This window comes from Bombina bombina, chromosome 6, assembly GCF_027579735.1.
Source record: "Bombina bombina isolate aBomBom1 chromosome 6, aBomBom1.pri, whole genome shotgun sequence".
Classification (NCBI taxonomy): Eukaryota; Metazoa; Chordata; class Amphibia; order Anura; family Bombinatoridae; genus Bombina; species Bombina bombina.
In genome coordinates, this window is record NC_069504.1 from 1,037,666,100 (window position 1) to 1,037,690,421 (window position 24,322).

Genomic DNA, 24,322 nt, shown 5'->3' on the forward strand with positions numbered 1-24,322 from the left:
GTGGAAAACTGGGAAGCGGATTATCTGAGTCATCAGACATTCCATCCGGCGTTTTGTCAGGCTTTAGTTAGAATCAAGCCTGTGTTTAAATATGTTGGTCTGCCATGGAGTTTAAATTTAGTTCTTAAAGTTCTTCAAGGGGTTCCTTTTGAACCTCTGCATTCCATAGATATCAAGCTTTTATCTTGGAAAGTTCTGTTTTTGGTAGCTATCTCTTCGACTCGAAGAGTTTCCGAGTTATCTGCCTTACAGTTTGATTCCCCTTATATGATCTTCCATGCAGATAAGATTGTTTTGCGTACCAAACCTGGGTTTCTTCCTAACGTGGTATCTTATAAGAATATCAATCAGGAGATTGTTGTTCCGTCACTGTGTCCTAATCCTTCTTCAAAGAAGGAACGTCTATTACACAATCTTGACGTGGTTCGTGCCTTAAAGTTTTATTTACAAGCTACTAAGGATTTTCGTCAAACATCTGCATTGTTTGTTCTCTTCTCTGGACAGAGGAGAGGTCAAAAGGCTTCGGCATCTTCTCTTTCTTTTTGGCTGAGAAGCATAATCCGTTTAGCTTATAAGACTACTGGCCAGCAGCCTCCTCAAAGAATTACTGCTCATTCCACTAGAGCGGTAGCTTCCACATGGGCTTCTATAAACGAGGCCTCTGTTGAACAGATTTGTAAGGTGGCGACTTGGTCTTCGCTTCATACTTTTCCTAAATTCTACAAATTTGATACTTTTGCTTCCTCGGAGGCTATTTTTGGGAGAAAGGTCTTGCAGGCAGTGGTGCCTTCCGTTTAAGTTCCTGCCTTGTCCCTCCCTTCATCCGTGTCCTAAAGCTTTGGTATTGGTATCCCACAAGTAATGGATAAACCCGTGAACTGGATACACCTTACAAGAGAAAACAAAATTTATGCTTACCTGATAAATTTCTTTCTCTTGTGGTGTATCCAGTCCACTGCCCGCCCTGTCACTTTAAGGCAGGTGTTTTTTATTTTTAAACTGCAGTCACCACTGCACCCTATAGTGTCTCCTTTTTCTTGCTTGTCTTCGGTCGAATGACTGGGGGTGGCAGTTAGGGGAGGAGCTATATAGACAACTCTACTGTGGGTGTCCTCTTGCAACTTCCTGTTGGGAAGGAGAATATCCCACAAGTAATGGATGAACCCGTGGACTGGATACACCACAAGAGAGAGAAATTTATCAGGTAAGCATAAATTTAGTTTTTTAATTTCTTCAAGCAAGAGTTTTTTTGTTTTAAATGGTACCAGTGTGTACTATTTACTCTCAGGCAGCAGATGGATGAAGACTTCTGCCTGGAGGATGATGATCTTAGCATTTGTAACTAAGATCCAGTGCTGTTCCCACAGAGGCTGAGGGGTACAAGAAACTTCAGTGTGAGGAACGTTTTCATGCTATATAGCAGTGAGGTATGTTCAGTCATTTTTTCTGGAGAGACTGTGTATTTCAGAAGGGCTGACAGTATCCCCATGAGGGTAAGGGTAAGCAGTAAACCTAAGAGCTATAGAAAGGCATTACTAAGCTTGCATAAGGGGCTAATTAAAAGATGGTTGACACTGAGTTTTGAATGTTTGTGGGCAAACGTTTTATGAACTTGTGAGTGCTGTTAACGTTTTGTGGGCAATAACGTTTTTTGGGCAACTTTATTGAGGGTACACTTGGCTTATCTTTTGGGTCTCAGAACCCACATGGCTAGTTTTAAACCGCTCTGGTGCGGTTCTTTGAGGCTGTAGAGACATTGAGTGAGATGGGCGGGGCCTATTTTCGTGCCTCAGATGCGCAGTTGTTTTCAATCTGCAAGCAGCAAGCTCCAACTCCTGAGGGCCCTTGTGGATGTTTTTGGCCAAATCGAAGCTTTAACCCCATATTTACAATCCCTGAGGGTAAGTAGGCGCTACAGCAGGGCTGTGGCAAGGTGCTGGGTGTGTTTTTTCCGGATTTAGGCCTTATTTCAATCCGGTTTGCACAATAAAGGGTTAAATGTTAAATTTTCTTGTGGAGCAAACTTAACTACACATATTGAGTCTGCTATCAAAAATTTGAAAAATTTGGTGCATTTTAAAGCAGTTATGCAGAACGTGTATCCCTTTTTTTCTCTTAAAGGCGCAGTACGGTTTTTTAAGATAAAGTGTTTTCATGCTTGTTTGTAGTCATTACTAGCCTGTTCAACATGTCTGACATTGAGGAAAGTCATTGTTCAATATGTTTAGAAGCCATTGTGGAACCTCCACTTAGAATGTGTCCCTCATGCACTGAAAGGTCAATAAATTGCAAATAACATATTTTAGCTACAAAAAGTATGTCGCAGGATTATTCTCAGTCAGAAGGGAATCAGGTTATGCCATCTAATTCTCCCCAAGTGTCACAACCATTAACGCCTGCACAAGCAACGCCAAGTACTTCTAGTGCGTCTAATTCTTTCACCCTGCAAGATATGGCCGCAGTTATGAATATTACCCTCACAGAGGTTTTATCTAAGCTGCCTGCGTTGCAGGGGAAGCGCAGTAGGTCTGGTGTGAGAACAAATGCTGAGCCCTATGACGCTTTATTAGCCATATCCGATGTACCCTCACAATGTTATGAGTTGGGGGGGAGAGATTTCTGATTCAGGAAAGATGTTCCCTCAGACAGACTCAGATATGACGGCTTTTAAATTTAAACTAGAACACCTCCGCTTGTTGCTCAGGGAGGTTTTATCGACGTTGGATGATTGTGACCCTATTGTAGTTTCAGAGAAATTGTGTAAAATGGACAGATTTCTAGAGATTCCTGCCTACACTGATGTTTTTCCGGTCCCTAAGAGGATTTCGGACATTGTTACTAAGGAGTGGGATAGACCAGGTATTCCGTTCGGTCCCCCTCCTACTTTTAAGAAGATGTTTCCCATATCAGACACCATGCGGGACTCGTGGCAGACGGTCCCTAAGGTGGAGGGAGCTATTTCTACCCTGGCTAAGCGTACGACTATACCTATTGAGGACAGTTGTGCTTTCAAAGATCCTATGGATAAAAAATTAGAGGGTCTCCTAAAGAAAATATTTGTTCATCAGGGTTTTCTTCAACCTATAGCGTGCATTGTTCTTTTAACTACTGCAGCTGCTTTTTGGTTCGAGGCTCTGGAGGAGGCTCTTCAGGTTGAGACCCCATTAGATGATTTTCTGGATAGAATTAGGGCTCTCAAGCTAGCTAATTCTTTCATTACAGATGCCGCTTTGCAACTGGCTAAATTAGCGGCAAGGAATTCAGGTTTTGCCATTTTAGCGCGTAGAGCGTTATGGCTTAAGTCCTGGTCTGCTGATGTGTCATCAAAATCTAAACTTTTAGCCATCCCTTTCAAGGGTAAGACCCTATTCGGGCCTGAACTGAAAGAGATCATTTCAGACATCACTGGAGGGAAAGGCCATGCCCTTCCTCAGGATAAGACAAATAAGATGAGGACCAAAGAAAATAATTTTCGTTCCTTTCGAAACTTCGAAGGTGGTCCCTCTACCTCTTACCCGGCTGCGATGCAAGAGGGGAATTTTGCTCAATCCAAGTCAGTCTGGAGACCTAACCAGACTTGGAACAAAGGTAAACAGGCCAAGAAGCCCGCTGCTGTCACCAAGACAGCATGAATGGGTAGCCCCCAATCCGGGACCGGATCTAGTAGGGGCAGACTTTCTCTCTTTGCTTAGGCTTGGGCAAGAGACGTTCAGGACTCCTGGGCTTTAGAAATCATAACCCAGGGGTGCCTTCTAGATTTGAAAGATTCTCCTCCAAGGGGAAGATTCCATCTTTCTCAATTGTCTGTAAACCAGACAAAAAGAGAGGCGTTCTTACGCTGTGTAGAAGACCTATATACCATGGGAGTGATCTGCCCAGTTCTGAAAACAGAACAGGGGCAGGGGTTCTACTCCAATCGGTTTGTGGTTCCCAAAAAAGAGGGAACCTTCAGACCAATTTTAGATCTCAAGATACTAAACAAATTCCTCAGAGTCCCATCCTTCAAGATGGAGAACATTAAGACTATTTTGCCAATGATCCAGGAGGGTCAATATATGACCACCGTCGACTTACAGGATGCGTATCTACACATCCCTATCCACAAAGAACATCACCAGTTCCTCAGGTTCGCCTTTCTGGACAAGCATTACCAGTTTGTGGCTCTTCCCTTCAGGATGACCACAGCTCCCAGAATTTTCACAAAGGTGCTAGGGTCCCTTCTGGCGGTTCTAAGGCCGCGGGCCACCGCAGTTGCGCCTTATCTGGACGATATCTTAATTCAGGCGTCGACTTACCAACTAGCCAAATCTCACACGGACATCGTGTTGGCTTTTCTAAGATCTCACGGGTGGAAGGTGAACATAAAGAAGAGTTCACTTATCCCTCTCACAAGAGTTCCATTCTTGGGAAGTCTGATAGATTAGGTGGACATGAAAAATTTTCTGACGGAGGTCAGGAAATCAAAGATTTTAACCACCTGCCGAGCTCTTCATTCCTTTCCTTGGCCTTCAGTGGCTCAGTGTATGGAGGTAATCAGTCTAATGGTAGTGGCAATGGACATAGTTCCGTTTGCTTGCTTGCATCTCAGACCACTGCAACTATGCATGCTCAATCAGTGGAATGGGGATTATGTGGATTTATCTCCTCAGATAAATCTGGATCAAGAGTCTAGAGACTCTCTTCTTTGGTGGTTGTCACAGGATCATCTGTCCCAGGGAATGTGGGTCATAGTGACGACGGACGCCAGCCTATTGGGCTGGGGTGCAGTCTGGAATTCCCTGAAAGCACAGAGTTTGTGGACTCAGGAGGAGGCTCTCCTCCCGATAAATATTCTAGAACTGAGAGCGAGAGTTCTCTAGCGATGATGTTGGTTACCAAAATAATTTGATGGGCAGAGACTCACTCTTGCCATCTATCAGAAATCTATATCCCAGGAGTGGAGAACTGGGAAGCGGATTTTCTAAGTCGTCAGACTTTTCATCGGGGGGAGTGGGAACTCCATCCGGAGGTGTTTGCACAATTGATTCAGCAATGGGGCACACCAGAATTGGATCTGATGGCGTCTCGTCAGAACGCCAAACTTCCTTATTACGGGTCCAGGTCAAGGGATCCTCAGACAGTACTGATAGATGCTCTAGCAGTACCATGGTTGTTCAACCTGGCTTATGTGTTTCCACCATTTCCTCTCCTTCCTCGTCTGATTGCCAGAATCAAACAGGAGAGAGCCTCTGTGATTTTGATAGCACCTGAGTGGCCACGCAGGACTTGGTATGCAGACCTGGTGGACATGTCATCTCTTCCACCATGGACTCTGCCACTGAGACAGGACCTTCTGATTCAAGGTCCGTTCCAGCATCCAAATCTAGTTTCTCTGCGGCTGACTGCTTGGAGATTGAACGCTTGATTTTGTCCAAGCAGGGTTTCTCTGAGTCGGTCATAGATACCTTGATTCAGGCTCGAAACCCTGTCACTAGGAAAATTTATCATAAGATATGGCGTAAATATCTTTATTGGTGTGAATCCAAAGGCTACTCATGGAGTAAGATCAGGATTCCTAGGATTTTGTCCTTTCTCCAAGAAGGATTGGAGAAGGGGCTGTCAGCGAGTTCCTTTAAAGGGACAGATATCTGCTTTATCAATTCTACTGCACAAGCGTCTGGCAGATGTTCCAGACGTTCAGTCGTTCTGTCAGGCTTTGGTGAGAATCAAGCCTGTGTTTGAACCTGTTGCTCCGCAATGGAGTTTGAATTTAATTCTTAAAGTTCTTCAAGGGGTTCTGTTTGAACCTATGCATTCCATAGATATTAAGCTTCTATCTGGTTTTGTTTTTAGTTGCTATCTCTTCGGCTCAAAGAGTTTCTGAACTATCTGCATTGCAATGCGACTCATCTTATCTTGTTTTCCATGCTGATAAGGTGGTTTTGCGTACCAAACCTGGATTCCTTCCTAAGGTTGTTACTAATAGGAATATCAATCAGGAAATTGTTGTTCCTTCTCTGTGTCCTAATCCTTCCTCTAAGAAGGAGCGTCTGTGGCACAACTTGGACGTGCTTCGTGCTTTGAAGTTTTACTTGCAAGCAACCAAAGATTTCCGTCAAACATCTTATTTGTTTGTTGTCTATTCTGGAATACGTAGAGGTCAAAAAGCTACGGCTACCTCTTTCTTTTTGGCTGAAAAGCATCATCTGTTTGGCATACGAGACTGCTGGACAGCAGCCTCCTGGAAGGATTACAGCTCAATATATATAAATAAATATTTATATATATATTTATATATATATATATATATATATATATATATATATATATATATATATATATATATATATATATATATATATATATATATATTTATTTATATATATATATATATATATATATATATTTATTTATATTTATATATATATTTATATATATATTTATATTTATATATATATTTATATATATATTTATATATATATTTATATTTATATATATATATATATTTATATTTATATATATATTTATATTTATATATATATTTATATTTATATATATATTTATATTTATATATATATTTATATATTTATATATATTTATATATTTATATATATTTATATATTTATATATATATATATATATATATATATATATATATATATATATATATATATATTTATATATATATTTATTTATATATATATTTACCCCGGCGTAAACTGAGGGCTACCTGTATATGTGTATATATATATATATATATATATATATATATATATATATATATATATATATTATATATATACATGCGGTATATATATATATATATATAATAACACCTAAACTACCTTGTGTGCTTATATCTATTGTGCAAAGAATACATTTCTAACATGATTGATGCAAAACTGATAATCCACCTTAAAAAAAGCTGCTCCTGAGCTTTCCTAGATAAACCTTTCAGCAAAGGATAACAAGAGAAGGAAGCAAATTAAATAGAAGTAAATTGGAAAGTTGTTTAAAATTATATGCTCTGGCTAAATCATGGATGTCTAATTATGACTTTGCTGTCCCTTTAAACACTTTCAGATGGTAATATAAAATGACTGTATATATAAAAAACAAAATATACTTTCATTATTTATTTTGTCCCCTTTTCCCATAATTTCATTCTGACAATAGTGTGCTTTTCTGCTCCTGTTAGAAGTGGAAGTGCAGAACACTTTTATATTCTACCCAGTCATTGGCTGCACATTTTAGTGACTTATTAATAACTGTCTGTAATAAACCTCAGTAGAGAAACAACAACATGGCAGCATCCATTGTTTTATAGACACTAAAACTTTACACTTATTTTGTCCATATTTAAACAACTTATTAAATCCATCTATATGTTATTAAAAGACTATTTTTTCTTTGATTGCATCATTCTAGCATTTATTTACTGTTCAATGTCCCTTTAACCACAATGTGCATGACATCAGGAGTGCACAGGGACGTTATTAATATGCAAATCGCTGCGATTGGCTTGTATATTTACACGATGACATGACCATTTTTGAGGCAGGCATAGAAGCTTTGATTTAAAGTAAGTGCTATTTTATTGAGAATAACAAACTTTCCGATGGTATGTTTTTCAAATACAGGTGGCCCTCAGTTTACAACGGTTCAATTTGCACCATTTCAGAATAACAACCTTTTTTTACAGTTATGTGACTGCTATTGAAAAGCATTGAGAAGCAGTTCATTGATTAAAATAGCCAGTAGATGGAGCTGTCCGCTTGTGTTGCAGAAAAGATATTCAAGCCAAGCAAGCTGAAATTAATCAGTTTAACCAGACCTGAGCTATCGAGCAGCTTGCAAAGGAACAAGATCTTTCTATCTATAAATCAGTCCAGATTGGAATGCATAGAAAGAACTGTTTGCAAAAAATGCAAGTAAAGTCTGTTGTGTGATTATTTTATTAGGTTTATAATGCTGTTTAGCAAATGTTTTTGTTTATTTAACTTAGTTTAATTATATATTCTGTGTTGTGTGATTGTTTTATTAGGTTTATAATGCTGTTTAGCATTTAAAGTCTTCATTTCAAAGCTTTAAAATAATGTATTAGGTGTTACTTATGACAATTTTGAGATGGGCCTGGAACCTATCACCCTCACTTCCCATTGACTTACATTATAAACTGGGTTTCAATTTACAACGGTTTCTATTTGCAACCATTCCTTCTGGAACCTAACCCCGGCGTAAACTGAGGGCTACCTGTACTCGATTTTGCAAAGTTTTGTAATCCTTTTAACCATTTTATCATGGTCTACCCACTCCAGGCAAGCCTGTGGCTTAGTTCAGTGGATGCAAGGGTTAACAAACACCCTCTAGTCTGTGCTATACCTAGAAAAATGCTCAAACTCCCTTTAAATGCCACCACACTAAACTATCTCTGCTGCCAGCACCTTTAAGGGACTTGAATTCCAAAAATTTTCTTTATTTTTTTTTACAAAATTGCAATTTACTTCTATTATCAAATTTGCTTTGTTCTCGTGTTATTCTTTGTTGAAGATACCTAGGTAGGTAGCAGGCAGATCCCTAAAGCACTACATGACAGGAAATAGTGCTGCCGTCTAGTGCTCTTGCTAATCTACAACATTGTTTGTTGCAAAACTGCTGCCATATATCGCTGTAGACACGTGCACACCCCTGAGCTTACATCCCTGCTTTTAAACAAAGGATGACAAAAAGATTAAGAAAATTTCATAATTGAAGTAAATTGGAAAGTTGTTTAAAATTGTATTTCATTATTCGGATAGAACATACAATTTTAATCAACTTTCAAATAACTTCTGTTATCAAATTTGCTACATTCTCTTGTTATCCTTTGCTGAATTGCACTACTGGCAGCAACTAGATGAACACATCTAGTTAAAGGACATAACACATATGCTAAATCACTTGAAACTGATGCAGTATAACTGTAAAAAGCTGTCATGAAAATATCACCTGAGAATCTCTATGTAAAAAAGGAAGATATTTTACCTCACAATCTCCTCAGCTCAGCAGAGTAAGTTCTGTGTAAAAAGTTATACTCCGCTGCTCCCAGCTGCAGGTAAAAAAAATAAAAAAAAATGAAGAAATGAACAGCAGCCAATCAGCATCAGCAGTGCTGAGGTCATGAACTCTTACTGTGATCTCATGAGATTTGACTTCTCTCTCATGAGATTTCATAGTAAGCTTCCTTTACCTAATTGGTGAAATAATATGAGAGTTCACGAGGCTCATCCTTTCAGCTGTCCCAGGACAGACACACTAAAATGCTGCTTAGAAATCCTTTACAATGGGAGGTGGCTACTGAGGAACTTTTGAGGTAAAATATCTTTCTTTTTTACATAGAGATGTTCAGGAGATATTTTCTAGTCCGCTTTTTACAGCTATACTGCATCACTTTCAAGTGTTTAAACATTTGGGTATTATGGCCCTTTAACCAGTCACAAGAGACAAATGTGTTCAGGCACCAATCAGCAGCAGCTCCCACTAGTGTAGGATATCTGTGTGTTCTTTTTCAACATGGAATACAAAGAAAACAAAGCACATTTAAAAATAGAAGCAATATTAAAAGGGTCTTTAAAATAACATGCTCTATCTGAATCATGCAAGTTTAATTTGAGTTTCCTATCCCTTTAGAGATTTTTCACTTTTCGTATGTTAACACATTTACTTTTGGTATCCTTTGTTAAAAAACATAACTAGGTAGGCTCAGGAGCAGCAATGCACTACTGGGAGCTAGTTGGTTATTGGTGGCTACACATATACGCCTCTTGCCATTGACTCACTAGATGTGTTCCGCTAGGTCCCATAATGCTTTGCTGCTTTGAATCTGACTTAAGCTATGTGCTTAACATCTTTACAAGGGTTAAACAGTAATATGCCAGGAATAGTGCAATAACAATTTGCTCGAACACATTTCAGGCTTTTCTTATAGCATTATAGCACTTTTAAGTCTCTTGAAAATGTTTAAAACATTAGGTGGATATTTATTATTAATTACAAACACTCATACCTTTTGTTAAAGTCATTAAACTGAAGCTGTTACGGTTATGAAGTAAGTAGTTGTTCTTGCTTTATAATGTGGATTGAATGAGTTGTAATTCAGTAGAAGGCCTTTGACATGGTTGGGATAAGTTATAATTTGTGGGACGGATATAGCACGGTGTAATGAAGCCTGGTGTAGTGCTATAATTTATGTTCTTTGCAGCCATAAGTTTCCTACATTCATAAGCCAAATGTGTGTACACAGTGAAAAATCTTTACAGGTTTGTAGGTCTCCCACAGTGAAGAGGTTTTAGGTGCTTTCAGAATGGGGTCAGAATCCATATGCGCAGGAGCCCAGTTTTTCCACAATCCAAGTTGATTTATTTCCTGTCACACAAACCTTATTCCCCAAGAACTGAAATTGAATAAATGCCAAGGATCTGCCATCAGTACACTCGTCTCCCCCCCATATCACAGTTGCTCACTGCATGAGGCCCTGTCTAACCCAAATGGACAGACATTCCCTCAAGTTTTGGGATGTATCCTCCAATATCATATCTGTATCAATCATAGCAAGTTTTATGCTAACAAGCTTCTCCTGCCTCCTCCCAACCAGCCTACAACATCTGGATATAAATTCCTTACTTGTACTGAGGTCACAGGGACCCTGGGTATGGCAAAGAATGAGATCTGATCTCAACATGGGAAAGGAAAAGGCCTGGGGTCCCCCTCCTTGCAATACATTTCTTATTTAATTGCCCTGGAATAGTGCCACATACATTTCACTTGTCATTAACCCATTTTCTGCCAGATGGTCCTGAAATTCTCTGAAAAAGCCAAAGCTGGATTTTTATGACAAAAACCCTTTTATTATGTTTTATACCATAGTTTGTTACATTAACACATGTTGCCTTGAATAATCCGATTATAAGCACCTAGCTGCGTATTCATATCCTTGAATAGACTAGTAGGCATATATTGTATGTTGTTCCCCTGTGAGTAACCTGCTACCTTAAATCTTTGCCTTCTAAGTATGATCGTTTTATTGTGACCACAAACCATTTTATGCCGGATTAATAACAAGGGTGATGCGATCTCTGGGCTCATTTGTATTCCAAAATCCTAATGTCCTAACAGAATAGAAAAACTTTCTCGCAGATAACTTAAATGCATTGGAATGTGTCCTCAGGGCATATGCAATACTAAGTGAGGCTCTTCCCCGTCCTGTAGAAGGTAGCTCATTAAGGAGCCCAGTGGTGTCATTATTAAATCTCTGTGCTGCTCTGGACTAATGCTAATCGCCTGTGTTTTCTCTCCTACTTTGCAGCACCAATGTAGTGATGAATTATTCAGAGATTGAGTCTAAGGTTCGAGAGGCGACCAACGATGACCCTTGGGGACCTTCTGGGCAGGTCATGGGAGAGATAGCCAAGTAAGTAATCAGCAAAAGACCAATCTTTATGGTATAGCTCCTGTAAAAAAAATGACAAGGGAGGTTTTTGTTTTCTTTCTGGAAGTTCCTAAAATGTGCACAGACTTTAAAATGCTAGGATGTACAAAATGAATATTTTAAATATCTGAAGAAATATAGTGACACTAGTTATTTTATGTGTGTATGCTTAGTATATATCCTTAATTAAAAAAAAAAAAACAAGTTATTGCAAAATCTGCATACAAAATATTTATAAGCATTTAAACTAATTTTGTTGACATACTTTGTATTGTCAGAGCAGTTGGGGAAAGTGTCTCCAGTATGTTCATTTTATTTTCCCTGCTGTAGCCAATTAGGGACAGCCAAAGATGGGCACCCAGACTGATCATGCAATCGTTATTTTCCATATTGCATGGCCAGGTGCCTGCAGGGTGCACTCCAGCCTCTCTGTGGGACTGAAAAGCAAAATAAATATTGAAAGTACATTATGTTGTTGGTTTTTTTTATTCTTCCTGCAGGAATATTAGTAATATAAAATGCTTAAAGGGACATGATACACTCATGAACATTCCTTTGTGTATAACAAAGGAAGATATTTTTCCTCAAAATCTCTTCAGTTCATCAGAGTAAGTTTTCTGTGATTCAAAGCCACTCTCTTTACTGTCGTCTGCATAGTAAAAAACAATCTGCTTCATCAGTTCACACTTCTCATGGGATTTAATTGAAATCTCACAACATTTCACAGAATACTTCCTTAAAATGAAAAGGGAAATAGTGACTGTCCTGCATATGCCAGGTGCACACTCCATTGCAAGTCCTGGAACTAGTATGCTGATTGGATTAAAGTCCCCTTAGTATGGGATGTGGCTACTGAGGCCATTTTGAGGTAGAGCTGTTGAGCTGATATTTTCTATAGACATAGATACTGCATCACTTTCAAGTGATTAAACTTTTGGGTATCATATTCCTTGTTAATTCTGCATATTAAAACTATTTTCCAGTATACTTTTGTTATATTTTGTCCCTTTTTTTCCGTTATTTTAGTCTGAAAAGTGTGGCTTTTCTAGTCCTGAAAACTAATAGAGCACATGGCAGGATTCACAAGTCTAACTCTCTAATTTACAGTTCAGATTATCTTTTCTGCTGACTCCAAAATGACAACAGTGGCACAGCCTTTTATCTCCAGACTCAAGCCAGCAGTGGTTCCTCCAAATAAAAAAATGGAAAATTCTAGTTTTGGCCATTGAAAACAATTGCAGCAAAGCATCTGTTTGACTCGGCTGATGTTAATCTATTGGAAGTATATTTTGTAATTTCAATTTGTCTAATGCCTTCTTAAAGAGACATTAAAGTCAAAATAAATATTTTATGATTTAGATACAGGATACATTTTTCAACGGCTTTCCAATTTACTTCTTTTACATAATTAGCTTTTTTATTTAAGTATCCTTTGTTGAAAAGCGTACATAGGTAGGCTCAGGAGCAGCAGTGATGTGTTCAGCATTGCTGCTTCTTCAACACAGGATACCAAGAGAATGAAGCTGTAGCACAGAATTACAAAACACAGAAAGGAAAACCGCTCAGTAAGTTTAGGCTCCTTTGAGTTTTTGTGCATAAATCTGAAGAGCTGCGCACATCCACAGAGTTTCAGCATGAAAAAGCCAGGTTGTCAGATAGTGACTTCCTCCTTGTAAGCACGCTAGTTAGGGAGTGAGGAGATAAAGCCCTTTCTTTCTAACTAGTGTGTACTACGTCCGTATTCATATGCAGTGAAAGAACTTCAAGCTTTAGCAGCGTAATGCATGTATATGGCAAACTTTATCTACACTGAAAGCTTTATTTAAATAGACAATATTTTTTTTTGGTGTATAATGTCCCTTTAAGTTGCTTGATTTCAGAAGCTTGGACTAAACTATGCATTATTGTGAATTTTTAGCATTGTTAATGTGTAGTTGCAAGGGGATTTATTAACCCATTTTTCCAATTTTCTTCTTCATGATTACTATGTCTATACTGTAGGCACCTGTAGTAAATCTGTAATTCTAGTCAATGTATGAAAGATGAAGCAGTTCATTTTAAATAGACACAACTCATAAATGTCTGCATGAAAGAGCAACAGGCCATCATTTGCATTAAAATAAAAAATAAAAATGAAGTTGCTTAAATTAGTGTACTACCATGCACCTTGGTTGAAAAGGACATATCCTACAGCCTCTTTAAAGGGACAGTCAAGTCTAAAATAAACTTTCATGATTTAAATAGGGCATGTCATTTTACACAACTTTTCAATTTACTTTTAACACCAATTTTGCTTTGTTCTCTTGTTATTCTTAGTTGAAAGCTAAACCTAGGTAGGCTCATATGCTAATTTCTTAGACCTTGAAGACCGCCTCTAATCTGAATGCATTTTGACAGTTTTTCACCACTAGAGGGCATTAGTTCATGTGTGTCATATAGATAACATTGAGCTCACGCACGTGAAGTTACCTAGGAGTCAGCACTAATTAGCTAAACTGCAAGTCTGTCAAAGGAACTGAAATAAGGGGGCAGTTTGCAGAGGCTTAGATACAAGGTAATTACAGAGGTAAAATGTGTATTATTATACATGTGTTGGTTATGAAAAACTGGGGAATGGGTAATAAAGGGATTATCTATCTTTTTAAACAAAAATTCTGGTGTTGTCTGTCCCTTTTTTAAGGATTTTAGTTTTTTCTATAAATGGTCATTTGCTTGAAAAAAATGTCTAAACAAAAAACTTGATTGAATAAAGAAAAAATATTATAGTAATGTTTTTTTTTAACTGAAAAGCATCAATATACATTTAAAGGGACAGTGTACTATAAAATAGTTTTTCCCTTAATGTGTTTACAATTGCTTTTTTTTTACCAACTGCAGAGTAAAAAATGTATGAAAATTAGCTTTTTAAGGCTTTTTTGTGTATATTAAAGCTCTGATTTTGTGTTTTGAAGCCACAACCTAATAAAATAGGTTGAGCTTGTAGGTATAATCAGATCTCATTACTTTATCACATTGTGCACATATACCTGCTTCTTTATCGTATATCTGTCCTTAAAACAATCACCAGTACTTTGAGAGAACAAAGGAAAATCAACATTTTATTACCTTATCTCTGCTTTATCACACTGGGAGTGTAATTTCTTCTGCTGGCTGTGTTTACAAAGCTTATCTATAGCTGGTACGCGCGGCCACAAACTTTCAGAATAGGTGGGGATACCACATGTAAAAAAAAAAAAAAAAATTTATTAACAATTTCAAATGCCAATATAAGGGTAAAGGAGCTACTTGTAAACAATTTAATACACCCCAGCAGGTTAAGTGGATCATTGGGAACAAATTAAAGGGGAGAAAATTTTTGAGTAAACTGTCCCTTTAATGTTGACTAAATTGAAGCATGCTTAGTTGAGTAAATGAAGTCGGGACAGTTTTATCTTTTGACAGTGTAGCTCTGAAAGGGCAGCTGCACACAATATAAAAATACAGCTCCATTTATCTATTACTTTAATGTTTATCTCTTTTATATAGGGCTCTCCAAGAGCCCAGCTCATCACAAAGATAACAAATAATAAATAGAGAGGCACTGTGTTTTGTGCAAACATTGGTGAAGCAGTTCCTGTCAGAACAAATAACCATGCAGACGGTAGGAAGGACATCTAAGACAGGTGGCAGCAATCTAGGTTTACTTTTAGAGCAGTGATTTTTACCCTTTTTTTTGCCGTGGCACACTTTTTTACATTAAAAAAATCCTGTGGCACACCACCATCCCAAAATTTAAAAAAAATCACACATTGTAGCCTAATACAGCATATATATATACACATACACACAAACACACACATACTGTATGTATTGTGCTGTTATGCCATGCCTCCTACAAACTACCCCTGCACTGGGAGTAAAAAACAAGCAAAGTTTAAAAAATATGGCACACCTGAGGATCTCTCACGGCACACTAGTGTGCCACGGCACACTGGTTGAAAAACACTGGTTTAGAGAACCAACCATGTTTACACAGTGGGTGGGGCACATATTCAATCACTGTTGCATGTTGGGTATATAAAACATTTCTGTGAAGGGGAAATCCTAAAATGTATAGCTTTTTGTATGAAAGAACCAGCACTGAGGAGTCTGAAGAAGAAACAACTGAGCATTGTACTATTAACCCCTCAGATGGGCAGATATAGCTCTATATCAGGAGTGTCCTGCATGCTGCCATGTTTCCCACTTGTAGGACTGCTACTCAAATATATATAATGTAAATATAGATAATAATCTCCTTTTTAAAAGGAGATTAAAGTCAAAATTATATGTTCATCTTTCAGCTACAGCATGGGATTTTAATTTTTTTTCCATTTTACTTCTATTCTGATATTTGTTTTGCACACTTGTTGAAGAGTAAACCTAGGTACACTTATTGGAGCTTAGGAGCGTGTACGTGTCTTTAACAGTCTATGGCAGCAGTGTTTGCAACTATTTATGATGCTACTATAAACATTGTTGTACACATTGCTGCCAGACACATGCACTGTCCTGAACTCTCTTAGGCTTACTCTTTAACACAGGATACCAAGAGAACTAAGCACAATTGATCAAATAAGTAAATTGGAAAGTTGTTTAGAATTCCATGCTCTATCCAATCAATTTGACTTTATTGCCATTTTAATCAAGCAGCACATAATCCAGATATTTGCCATCGTTTTTGCTAGTGCAAATATCAGTCTGCAATGTCACTGTTGTACCGCTGATTCAGAAAACCATTTACACAGGGATCTACCTCTATTTTCTGTCTTACAACTTTTTTTTTTTTTTTTTTTTTTAAGGTCCATTAACATTAAATACATGATAGAAATACAGGGCAATAACACTTAAATGAACACTAAACCCAAAGATTTTAATTCATGATTCAGGTAGAGAATACAATTTTAAACTACATTCCAATTTACTAATTTGCTTAATTTTTTTTAGATATCCTTTGTTGAAGATATTGCAGTGCACATGGGTGAGCCAATTACACGAGGCATCTATGTGCAGCCACCAATCAGCAGCTACTGAGCCTATCTAGATATGCTTTCAGCAAAGAATATCAAGAGAATGAAGCTAATTAGATAATAGAAGTAAATTAGAATGTTGTTTAATATTGCACGCTCCTTCTAAATCATGAAAGAAAAAAGTTTCATGTCCCTTTAAATTTTAAGCTAGTAGTACATTTTTATACAAATTTCAGTTTCCTTTTCTTTCATGTAATTGGCAAGAGTCCATGAGCTAGTGATGTATGGGATATACAAACCTACCAGGAGGGGCAAAGTTTCCCAAACCTCAAAATGCCTATAAATACACCCCTCACCACACCCACAATTCAATTTTACAAACTTTGTCTCCCTATGGAGGTGGTGAAGTAAGTTTGTGCTTGATTTTGTTCTGTGATATGCGCTTCTCAGCATTTTGAAGCCTGATTCCTCTCAGAGTGCAGTGTTTGTCAGAGGGATGTGAAGGGAGTATCACCTATTGATTCTATGGTTTTCCTCATGGGAAATCTTTTCATAGGTTCTCTGTTATCGGTCGTAGAGATTCATCTCCTACCTCCCTTTTCAGATCAACGATATACTCTTATATTACATTACCTCTACTGATACTTTTTCAGTACTGGTTTGGCTATCTGCTATATGTTGATGGGTGTCTTTCGGTAAGTATGTTTTCATTACTTAAGACACTCTCCGCTATGGTTTGGCACTTTATGTATTAATATAAAGTTTTAAATACGTGTTTATGTAATGTACTTATATTTGCCATGAGTCAGGTTTATGTATATTTCCTTTTGCAGACTATCGGTTTCAAAATTTGGAAAAATATTTAGGAAGTTCTTACCTGGGGTATAGTCTTTTCTTCAAATTGACTGTTTTTTTCATTAAATTTCACCGGCAAAATTTAAACTTGCGAGGTCACAAAATGCTGATATTTATTGCGTCATTTTTGGCCCACTTCCTATATATCTCTTGCCTTTTTTATGCTCAGAGAGCTATGCTGTTTGCATTTTTTCAGTTCCTGAAACTGCCATATAAGGAAATTGATAATTTTGCTTTATTTGTTGTTTTTTTCTCTTACATTTGCAAGATGTCTCAATCTGATCCTGTCTCAGAAACTGTTGGAACCCTGCTGCCTGATAACAGTTCTACCAAAGCTAAGTTTATCTGTTGTAAATTAGTGGAGATTATATCTCCAGCTGTAGTATGTAACAGTTGTCATGATAAGCTTTTACATGCATGTATCCATCAGTACTAGTACAATGCTTGTTGTTCCTTCAACATCTAATGTACATGATATCCCTGTGAATATAAAAGATTTTATTGCTGATGCTATTCAGAAGGCTTTGTCTGCCTTCTAATAAACGTAAAAGGTCTTTTAAAACTTCTCATAAAGTTCATGAATTTTCAAATGACAGACTACATACTGAATTATCCTCCTCTGATGAGGATCTATCTGATTCAGAAGATCCTACCTCAGATATTGACACTGACAAATCTACTTATTTCTTTAAGATGGAGTTTATATAAGTTCCTTGTTAAGAGGTGTTAATTACTTTGGATATTGAGGAATCTAGTCCTCTTTATACTAACACTAGTAAACGTTTAAATTCTGTTTATAAACCTCCTGTGGTTACTCGAGAGGTTCTTCCAGATCCTGATGCTATTTCTGATATTTCTAATGAATGGAATAGGCCTGGTGGTACTTTTGTTCAGTCTTCTATGTTTAAAAAGTTGTATCCTTTGCCAGCAGCTAGATTTGAGTTTTGGAAAAAATCCCCAAATTTGATGGGGCTATTTCTACTACTACTATTCCTATGGAAGATAGTACTTCTTTTAAGGATCCTTTAGATAGGAAACTTGAATCTTATCTAAGGAAAGCTTATTTTTTTTCTGGCTATATTCTTAGGCCTGCTATATATATGGCTGATGTTGCAGCTGCATCAAAGTTTTGGTTGGAAAGCTTAGCGCAACAGGACACAGATCCTGATTTGTTTAGCATTGTTCGCTTGCTTCTACATGCTAATCATTTTATCTGTGATGCTATTTTTGATATCAGTTGATGTTAAATCTGTGTCTTTAGCTATTTTAGCTAGAAGAGCTTTGTGGCTCAAATATTGGTATGCTGACATGGTATCTAAGTCTAGATTACTATCTTTCTTTCCAAGGTAACAATTTATTTGTTTCTCAGTTGGATTCAGTTATTTCAACTGTCACTGGGGGGAAGGGAGTTTTTTTGCCTCAAAATAAAAGATCTAAGGGTAAATCTAAAGCTTCTTATCGTTTTCATTCTTTTTGACAGAATAAGGAACAAAAAAACAATCCTTCCCCAATGAATCTGGTTCCAATTGGAAACCTTCTTCAAGTTGGAATAAATCCAAGCCTTTTAAGAAACCAAAGCCAGCCCCCAAGTCTGCATGAAGGTGCGGCTCTCATTCCAGCTCAGCTGGGTTGGGGCAGATTAAAATTTTTCCAAAACATTTGGGCAGATTCTGTCCAAAATCAGTGGATTCAGAGTATTGATTCTAAAGGGTATTGAATAGGATTCAGAGTTAGACCTCCTGTGAAGATTTTTTTTTCTCACACGTTCCAGCAAATCCAGTGAAGGCTCAGGCTTTTCTGAAATGTGTTTCAGATCTAAATCTTTCAGGGGTAAGCATACCAGTTCTGTTTCAGGAACAGGGTCTGGGGTTTTATTCAAATCTATTCATTGTTCCAAAGAGAGAAAATTCATTCATGCCAGTTCTGGATCTGAAAATTTTGAATAGTTTTGTAAGCGTGCCAAGGTCATTATATGTCCATGATAGACTTACAGGATGCATATCTTCATATTCCGATTCATCCAGTCCACTATCGATTTCTGAGATTTTCTTTTCTAGACAAGCGACAGCTCCAATAATTTTTTCGAAGGTTCTTGGTGCCCTACTCTCTGTAATCAGAGAACAGGGTATTGCAGTGTTTCCTTATTTGGATGATATCTTGGTACTAGCTCAGTCTTTACTTTCTGCTGAATCTCACACAAATCAACTAGTGTTGTTTCTTTAAAGACATGGATGGAGGATCAATTTACCAAAAAGTTCCTTGATTCCTCAGACAAGGGTCACCTTTTTAGGTTTCCAGATAGATTCATTGTCCAAGACTTTGTCTCTAACAGACAAGAGACAAATGAAATTGGTTTCAGTTTGTCGAAACCTTCAGTATCAATCATTCCTTTCAATGGCTATGTACATGGAAGTTTTAGGTCTCATGACTGCAGCATCGGAAGCGATCCCCTTTGCTAGTTTTCATATGAGACCTCTTCAGCTTTGTATGCTGAACCAATGGTGCAGGGATTATATAAGGATATAACAATTAATATCCTTAAATCCCAATGTTCGACTCTCTCTGACATGGTGGTTAGATCACCATTGTATAGTTCAAGGGGCTTCTTTTGTTCGTACAACCTGGCCTGTAATCACAACAGATGCAAGTCTGTCAGGTTGGGGAGCTGTCTGGGGATCTCTGACAGCACAAGGGGTTTGGAAATCTCAAGAGGCGAGGTTCCCAATCAATATTTTAAAACTCTGTGCTATTTTCAGGTTTGACCTCTGTTGAAGAGAGAACCATTGATTTGTTTTCAGACAGACAATATCACAACTGGGGCATATGTAAATCATCAGGGTGGGACTGACCGTCCCCTAGCTATGAAAGAAGTATCTCGGATACTTTCTTGGGTAGAATACAGCTCTTGTCTAATTTCTGCGGTACATATCCCAGGTGTAGACAATTGGGAAGCGAATTATCTCAGCCGTCAGACTTTACATCCGGGGGAGTGGTCTCTCCATCCAGATGTGTGTTTTCAGATTGTTCAGATGTGGGGTCTTCCAGAAATAGATCTGACCGCTTCCCATCTAAACAAGAAACGTCCCAAGTACTTGTCCAGGGATCCTCAGGCGGAGTCGGTGGATGCGTTAGCAGTTCCTTGGTTTTACCAACCTGCTTATATCTTTCCGCCTCTAGTTCTTCTTCCAAGAGTGATCTCCAAGATCATTATGAAACAATCATTTGTGCACCAGCATGGCCTCACATGTTCTGTTATGTGGATCTTGTCCTGATGTCCAGTTGCCAACCTTGGCCACTTCCTTTAAGATCAGACCTGTCTCAAGGACAGTTTTTCCATCAGGATCTCAAATCGTTAAATTTGAAGGTATGGAAATTGAACGCTTAGTGCTTAGTCATAGAGGTTTCTCTGACTCAGTGATTCATACTATGTTACATGCTCGTAAATCTGTTTCTAGGAAGATTTATTATTGAGTTTGGAAGATTTATATTTCATAGAGTCCTTCTCATAAATTCTCTTGGCATTCTTCTAGAATTCCTAGAATTTTACAGTTTCTTCAGGATGGTTTGGATAAAGATTTGTCTGCAAGTTCCTTGAAGGGACAAATCTGTGCTCTTTCTGTTTTTATTTCACAGAAAGATTGCTAAACTTCCTAATAGTCGCTGTTTTGTACAGGCTTTAGTCTGTATCAAGCCTGTCATTAAATCAATCTCTCCTCCTTAGAGTCTTAATTTAGTTTTGAAGGCTTTACAAGCTCCTCCTTTTGAGCCTATGCATTCTTTGGATTAAACTACTTTCTTGGAAAGTGTTGTTCCTTTTGGCTATCTCTTCTGCTAGAAGAGTTTCCGAATTATCTGCTCTTTCTTGTGGGTCTCCTTTTCTGATTTTTCATCAGGATAAAGCAGTTTTGCAGACTTCATTTAAATTTTTACCTAAAGTTGTGAATTCTAACAACATTAATAGGGAAATTGTTGTTCCCTCTTTGTGTCTTAATACTAAGAATTCTTTGGAGAGATCCTTACATTCTCTGGATGTTGTAAGAGCGTTGAAATATTATGTTGAAGCTACTAAAGATTTCAGGAAGACTTCTAGTCTATTTGTTGTCTTTTCTGGTTCTAGGAAAGGTCAGAAAGCTTCTGCCATTTCCTTGGCATCTTGGTTTTGATTCATCAGGCTTATTTGGAGTCGGGTTAGGCTCCGCCTCAGAGAATCACAGCTCATTCTACTAGATCAGTCTCCACTTTGTGGGCTTTTAAGAATGAAGCTTCTGTTGATCAGATTTGCAAAGCAGCAACTTGGTCTTCTTTGCATACATTTACTAAATTCTACCATTTTGATGTATTTGTCTCTTCAGAAGCAATTTTTGGTAGAAAAGTTCTTCAGGCAGCTGTGTGTTTGATTCATCTGCTTATGTTTAAGTTTTTTCTTTTCAATTATGAGAAAAACTTATTTTTTTGGATGTGGATTTAATTTTTTCATCTTAAAATGGCTGTTTTTATTTTTATCCCTCCCTCTCTAGTGACTCTTCTGTGGAGTACCACATCTTGGGTATTACTATCCCATACGTCACCAGATCATGGAATTGCCAATTACATGAAAGAAAACATAATTATGTAAGAACTTACCTGATTAATTTCTTTCATATTGGCAAGAGTCCATGAGACCCACCCTTTTTATGGTGGTTGTTTTTTTTATAAAGCACAATTATATTTCCAGTTCCTTTTTTTATGCTTTTTACTCCTTTTTCTATCACCCCACTAATTGGCTATTCATTAAACTGAATTGTGGGTGTGGTGAGGGGTGTATTTATAGGCATTTTGAGGTTTGGGAAACTTTGCCCCTCCTGGTAGGATTGTATATCCCATACGTCACTAGCTCATGGACTCATGAAATAAATGAAGTTATCAGGTAAGTTCTATCACAAAAAATAGGGCAAAACATAATTTATGTAAGGACAGCTATCGGCCAATCACAAATTCATATACTGTATACTTTGCGCTCTCAACATGCTTAGTAGGAGCTGATGCCTCGAAGACTAGATTTATCATTGAAGTTCTCCTCTATTTTCTCCTGAGAATGAATCCCCTTATTTATCATGTGAAAATGCGCCTAAAATAAGGGCAATTTGACTCCAGAATTCTCCTACTAGATACACGCTTGCCAAAGTGAACTGGTGCGCCAAAAAAAAAAGTTAATTCTAGTAGTCAGGGGCACATTTTAAGACTATGCAGTGTAATATGACCAGTCACATATTTATATGCTAGTCGTGGGAACGCAAGTGCACGTACAACAGTTCTCCACAAGTACTGAAATCAGCTATCTTTCTGCTCTGGTTTATCATGCAGTTGTGTTTTTGTTTGTTTATGTATATATGTATATATGTATATATATATATATATATATATATATATATATATATGTATACAGGTGGCCCTCATTTTACAACTGTTCAATTTACACCGTTTCAGAATAACAACCTTTTTTTCCAGTCATGTGATTGCTATTGAAAAGCATTGAGAAGCAGTGCATTTATTAAAATAGCCAGTAGGTGGAGCTGTCCGCTTGTGTTGCAGCAAAGTCAAGCAAGCTGAAATTAATCAGTTTAACCAGACCTGAGCTATTGAGCAGATTTTAAAGGAACAACATCTTCCTGTGTATAAATCAGTCCAGATTGGAATGCATAGAAAGAACTGTTTGCAGAAAAATGCAAGTGAAGTCTGTGTTGTATGATTATTTTATTAGGTTTATAATGCTGTTTAGCAAATGCTTTTGTTCATTTAACTTAGTTTAATTATATATTCTGTGTTGTGTGATTATTTTATTAGGTTTATAATGCTGTTTAGCATTTAAAGTTTTCATTTCAAAGTGTAGGATTTTTTAATTGGCTCTAATTATGCAAAAAAATAAAAAAATAAAAAAAAAATAATTTGATAAAATACTTTTCGGTATCAGTTTCGGTTTTCGGCCAAGTGCATCCTGGATTTTCGGTTTCGGTCCAGAATTTCCATTTCGGTGCATCACATATATATTGATACAGATGAAATAAAAATGTTTTATTCCATATAAACAAGTGACATTTCGGGGTGTTTACCCCTTTATCAGACCATGGTGAACACCCCAAAACGTCACTTGTTTATATAAAATAAAACACTTTTCTTCTACTAGATACGTCGAGTCCACGGATTCATCCTTACTTGTGGGAATATTATCCTCCTGCTAACAGGAAGTGGCAAAGAGCACCACAGCAGAGCTGTATATATATAGCTCCTCCCTTCTCTCCACCCCCAGTCATTCTCTTTGCCTATACTAGTAATAGGAAGAGGTAAAGTGAAAGAGGTGTTAAAATGATAGTTTTTATTTTCTTCAAGCAAGACTTTTTTATTTTAAATGGTGAGTACAATTTTCCTCAGGCAGCAGATGGAAGAAGATTTCTGCCTGGAGGTTGATGATCTTAGCAGTTGTCACTAAGATCCAGAGGAGTTCCCACAGAATGGCTGAGGAGTACTAGAGAAGCTTCAGTGTGGGGAACGTTTTTCATGCTACAAGCATTGAGGTATGTTCAGTCATTTTATTTCTGGAGAAACTGATATTTCAGAGCCGGCTGACATAGTTCCCATGATGGAAGGGGTAAGCAGTAATCCTATATACAAGAAGGGGTATTACTGGAGACCTGTGTGTGAATGTTTATGGGCTTAATGCAGCAAAGGATGGCAGCATGGAGACACTGGGTCAACATAAAGTTTTATTGCAGAAACATTTTTTATGTTCACTGTTACTGGGCATTAGGTTTCACATGGCTTATATGTTATTTGGGATACAAAAACCCACATGTCTAATTCCTATACCGCTTCATAGCGGCTTTTTAGGCTGAGAGACGTCACATATGATGGACAGGGCCTAATTTTCGTGCCTCAGATGCGCAGTTAATCTTCACATGAAGGCAGCAAACTTCAGTTCCGGTTGGGCCCAAACTGAAGACATAGGCTAACGGAGTCATAGGGAGATTTCTCAGACCCCTGAGGGCAGGTAGGCGCC

At 37.6% G+C, this 24,322-nt stretch overlaps 1 protein-coding gene across 4 annotated transcripts in view; it reads left to right on the plus strand.

Moving 5' to 3' along the window:
- The window catches only part of CLINT1 (clathrin interactor 1), a 283,297-nt gene that overhangs the window by 71,603 nt on the left and 187,372 nt on the right, over positions 1 to 24,322 (plus strand). For all 4 annotated transcript variants that reach the window (XM_053718783.1, XM_053718785.1, XM_053718782.1 and 1 more), the window contains exon 2: positions 11,324 to 11,428. In XM_053718783.1, the coding sequence (XP_053574758.1) occupies positions 11,324 to 11,428 (105 nt within the window). The remainder of the gene's footprint in view (positions 1 to 11,323; positions 11,429 to 24,322) is intronic.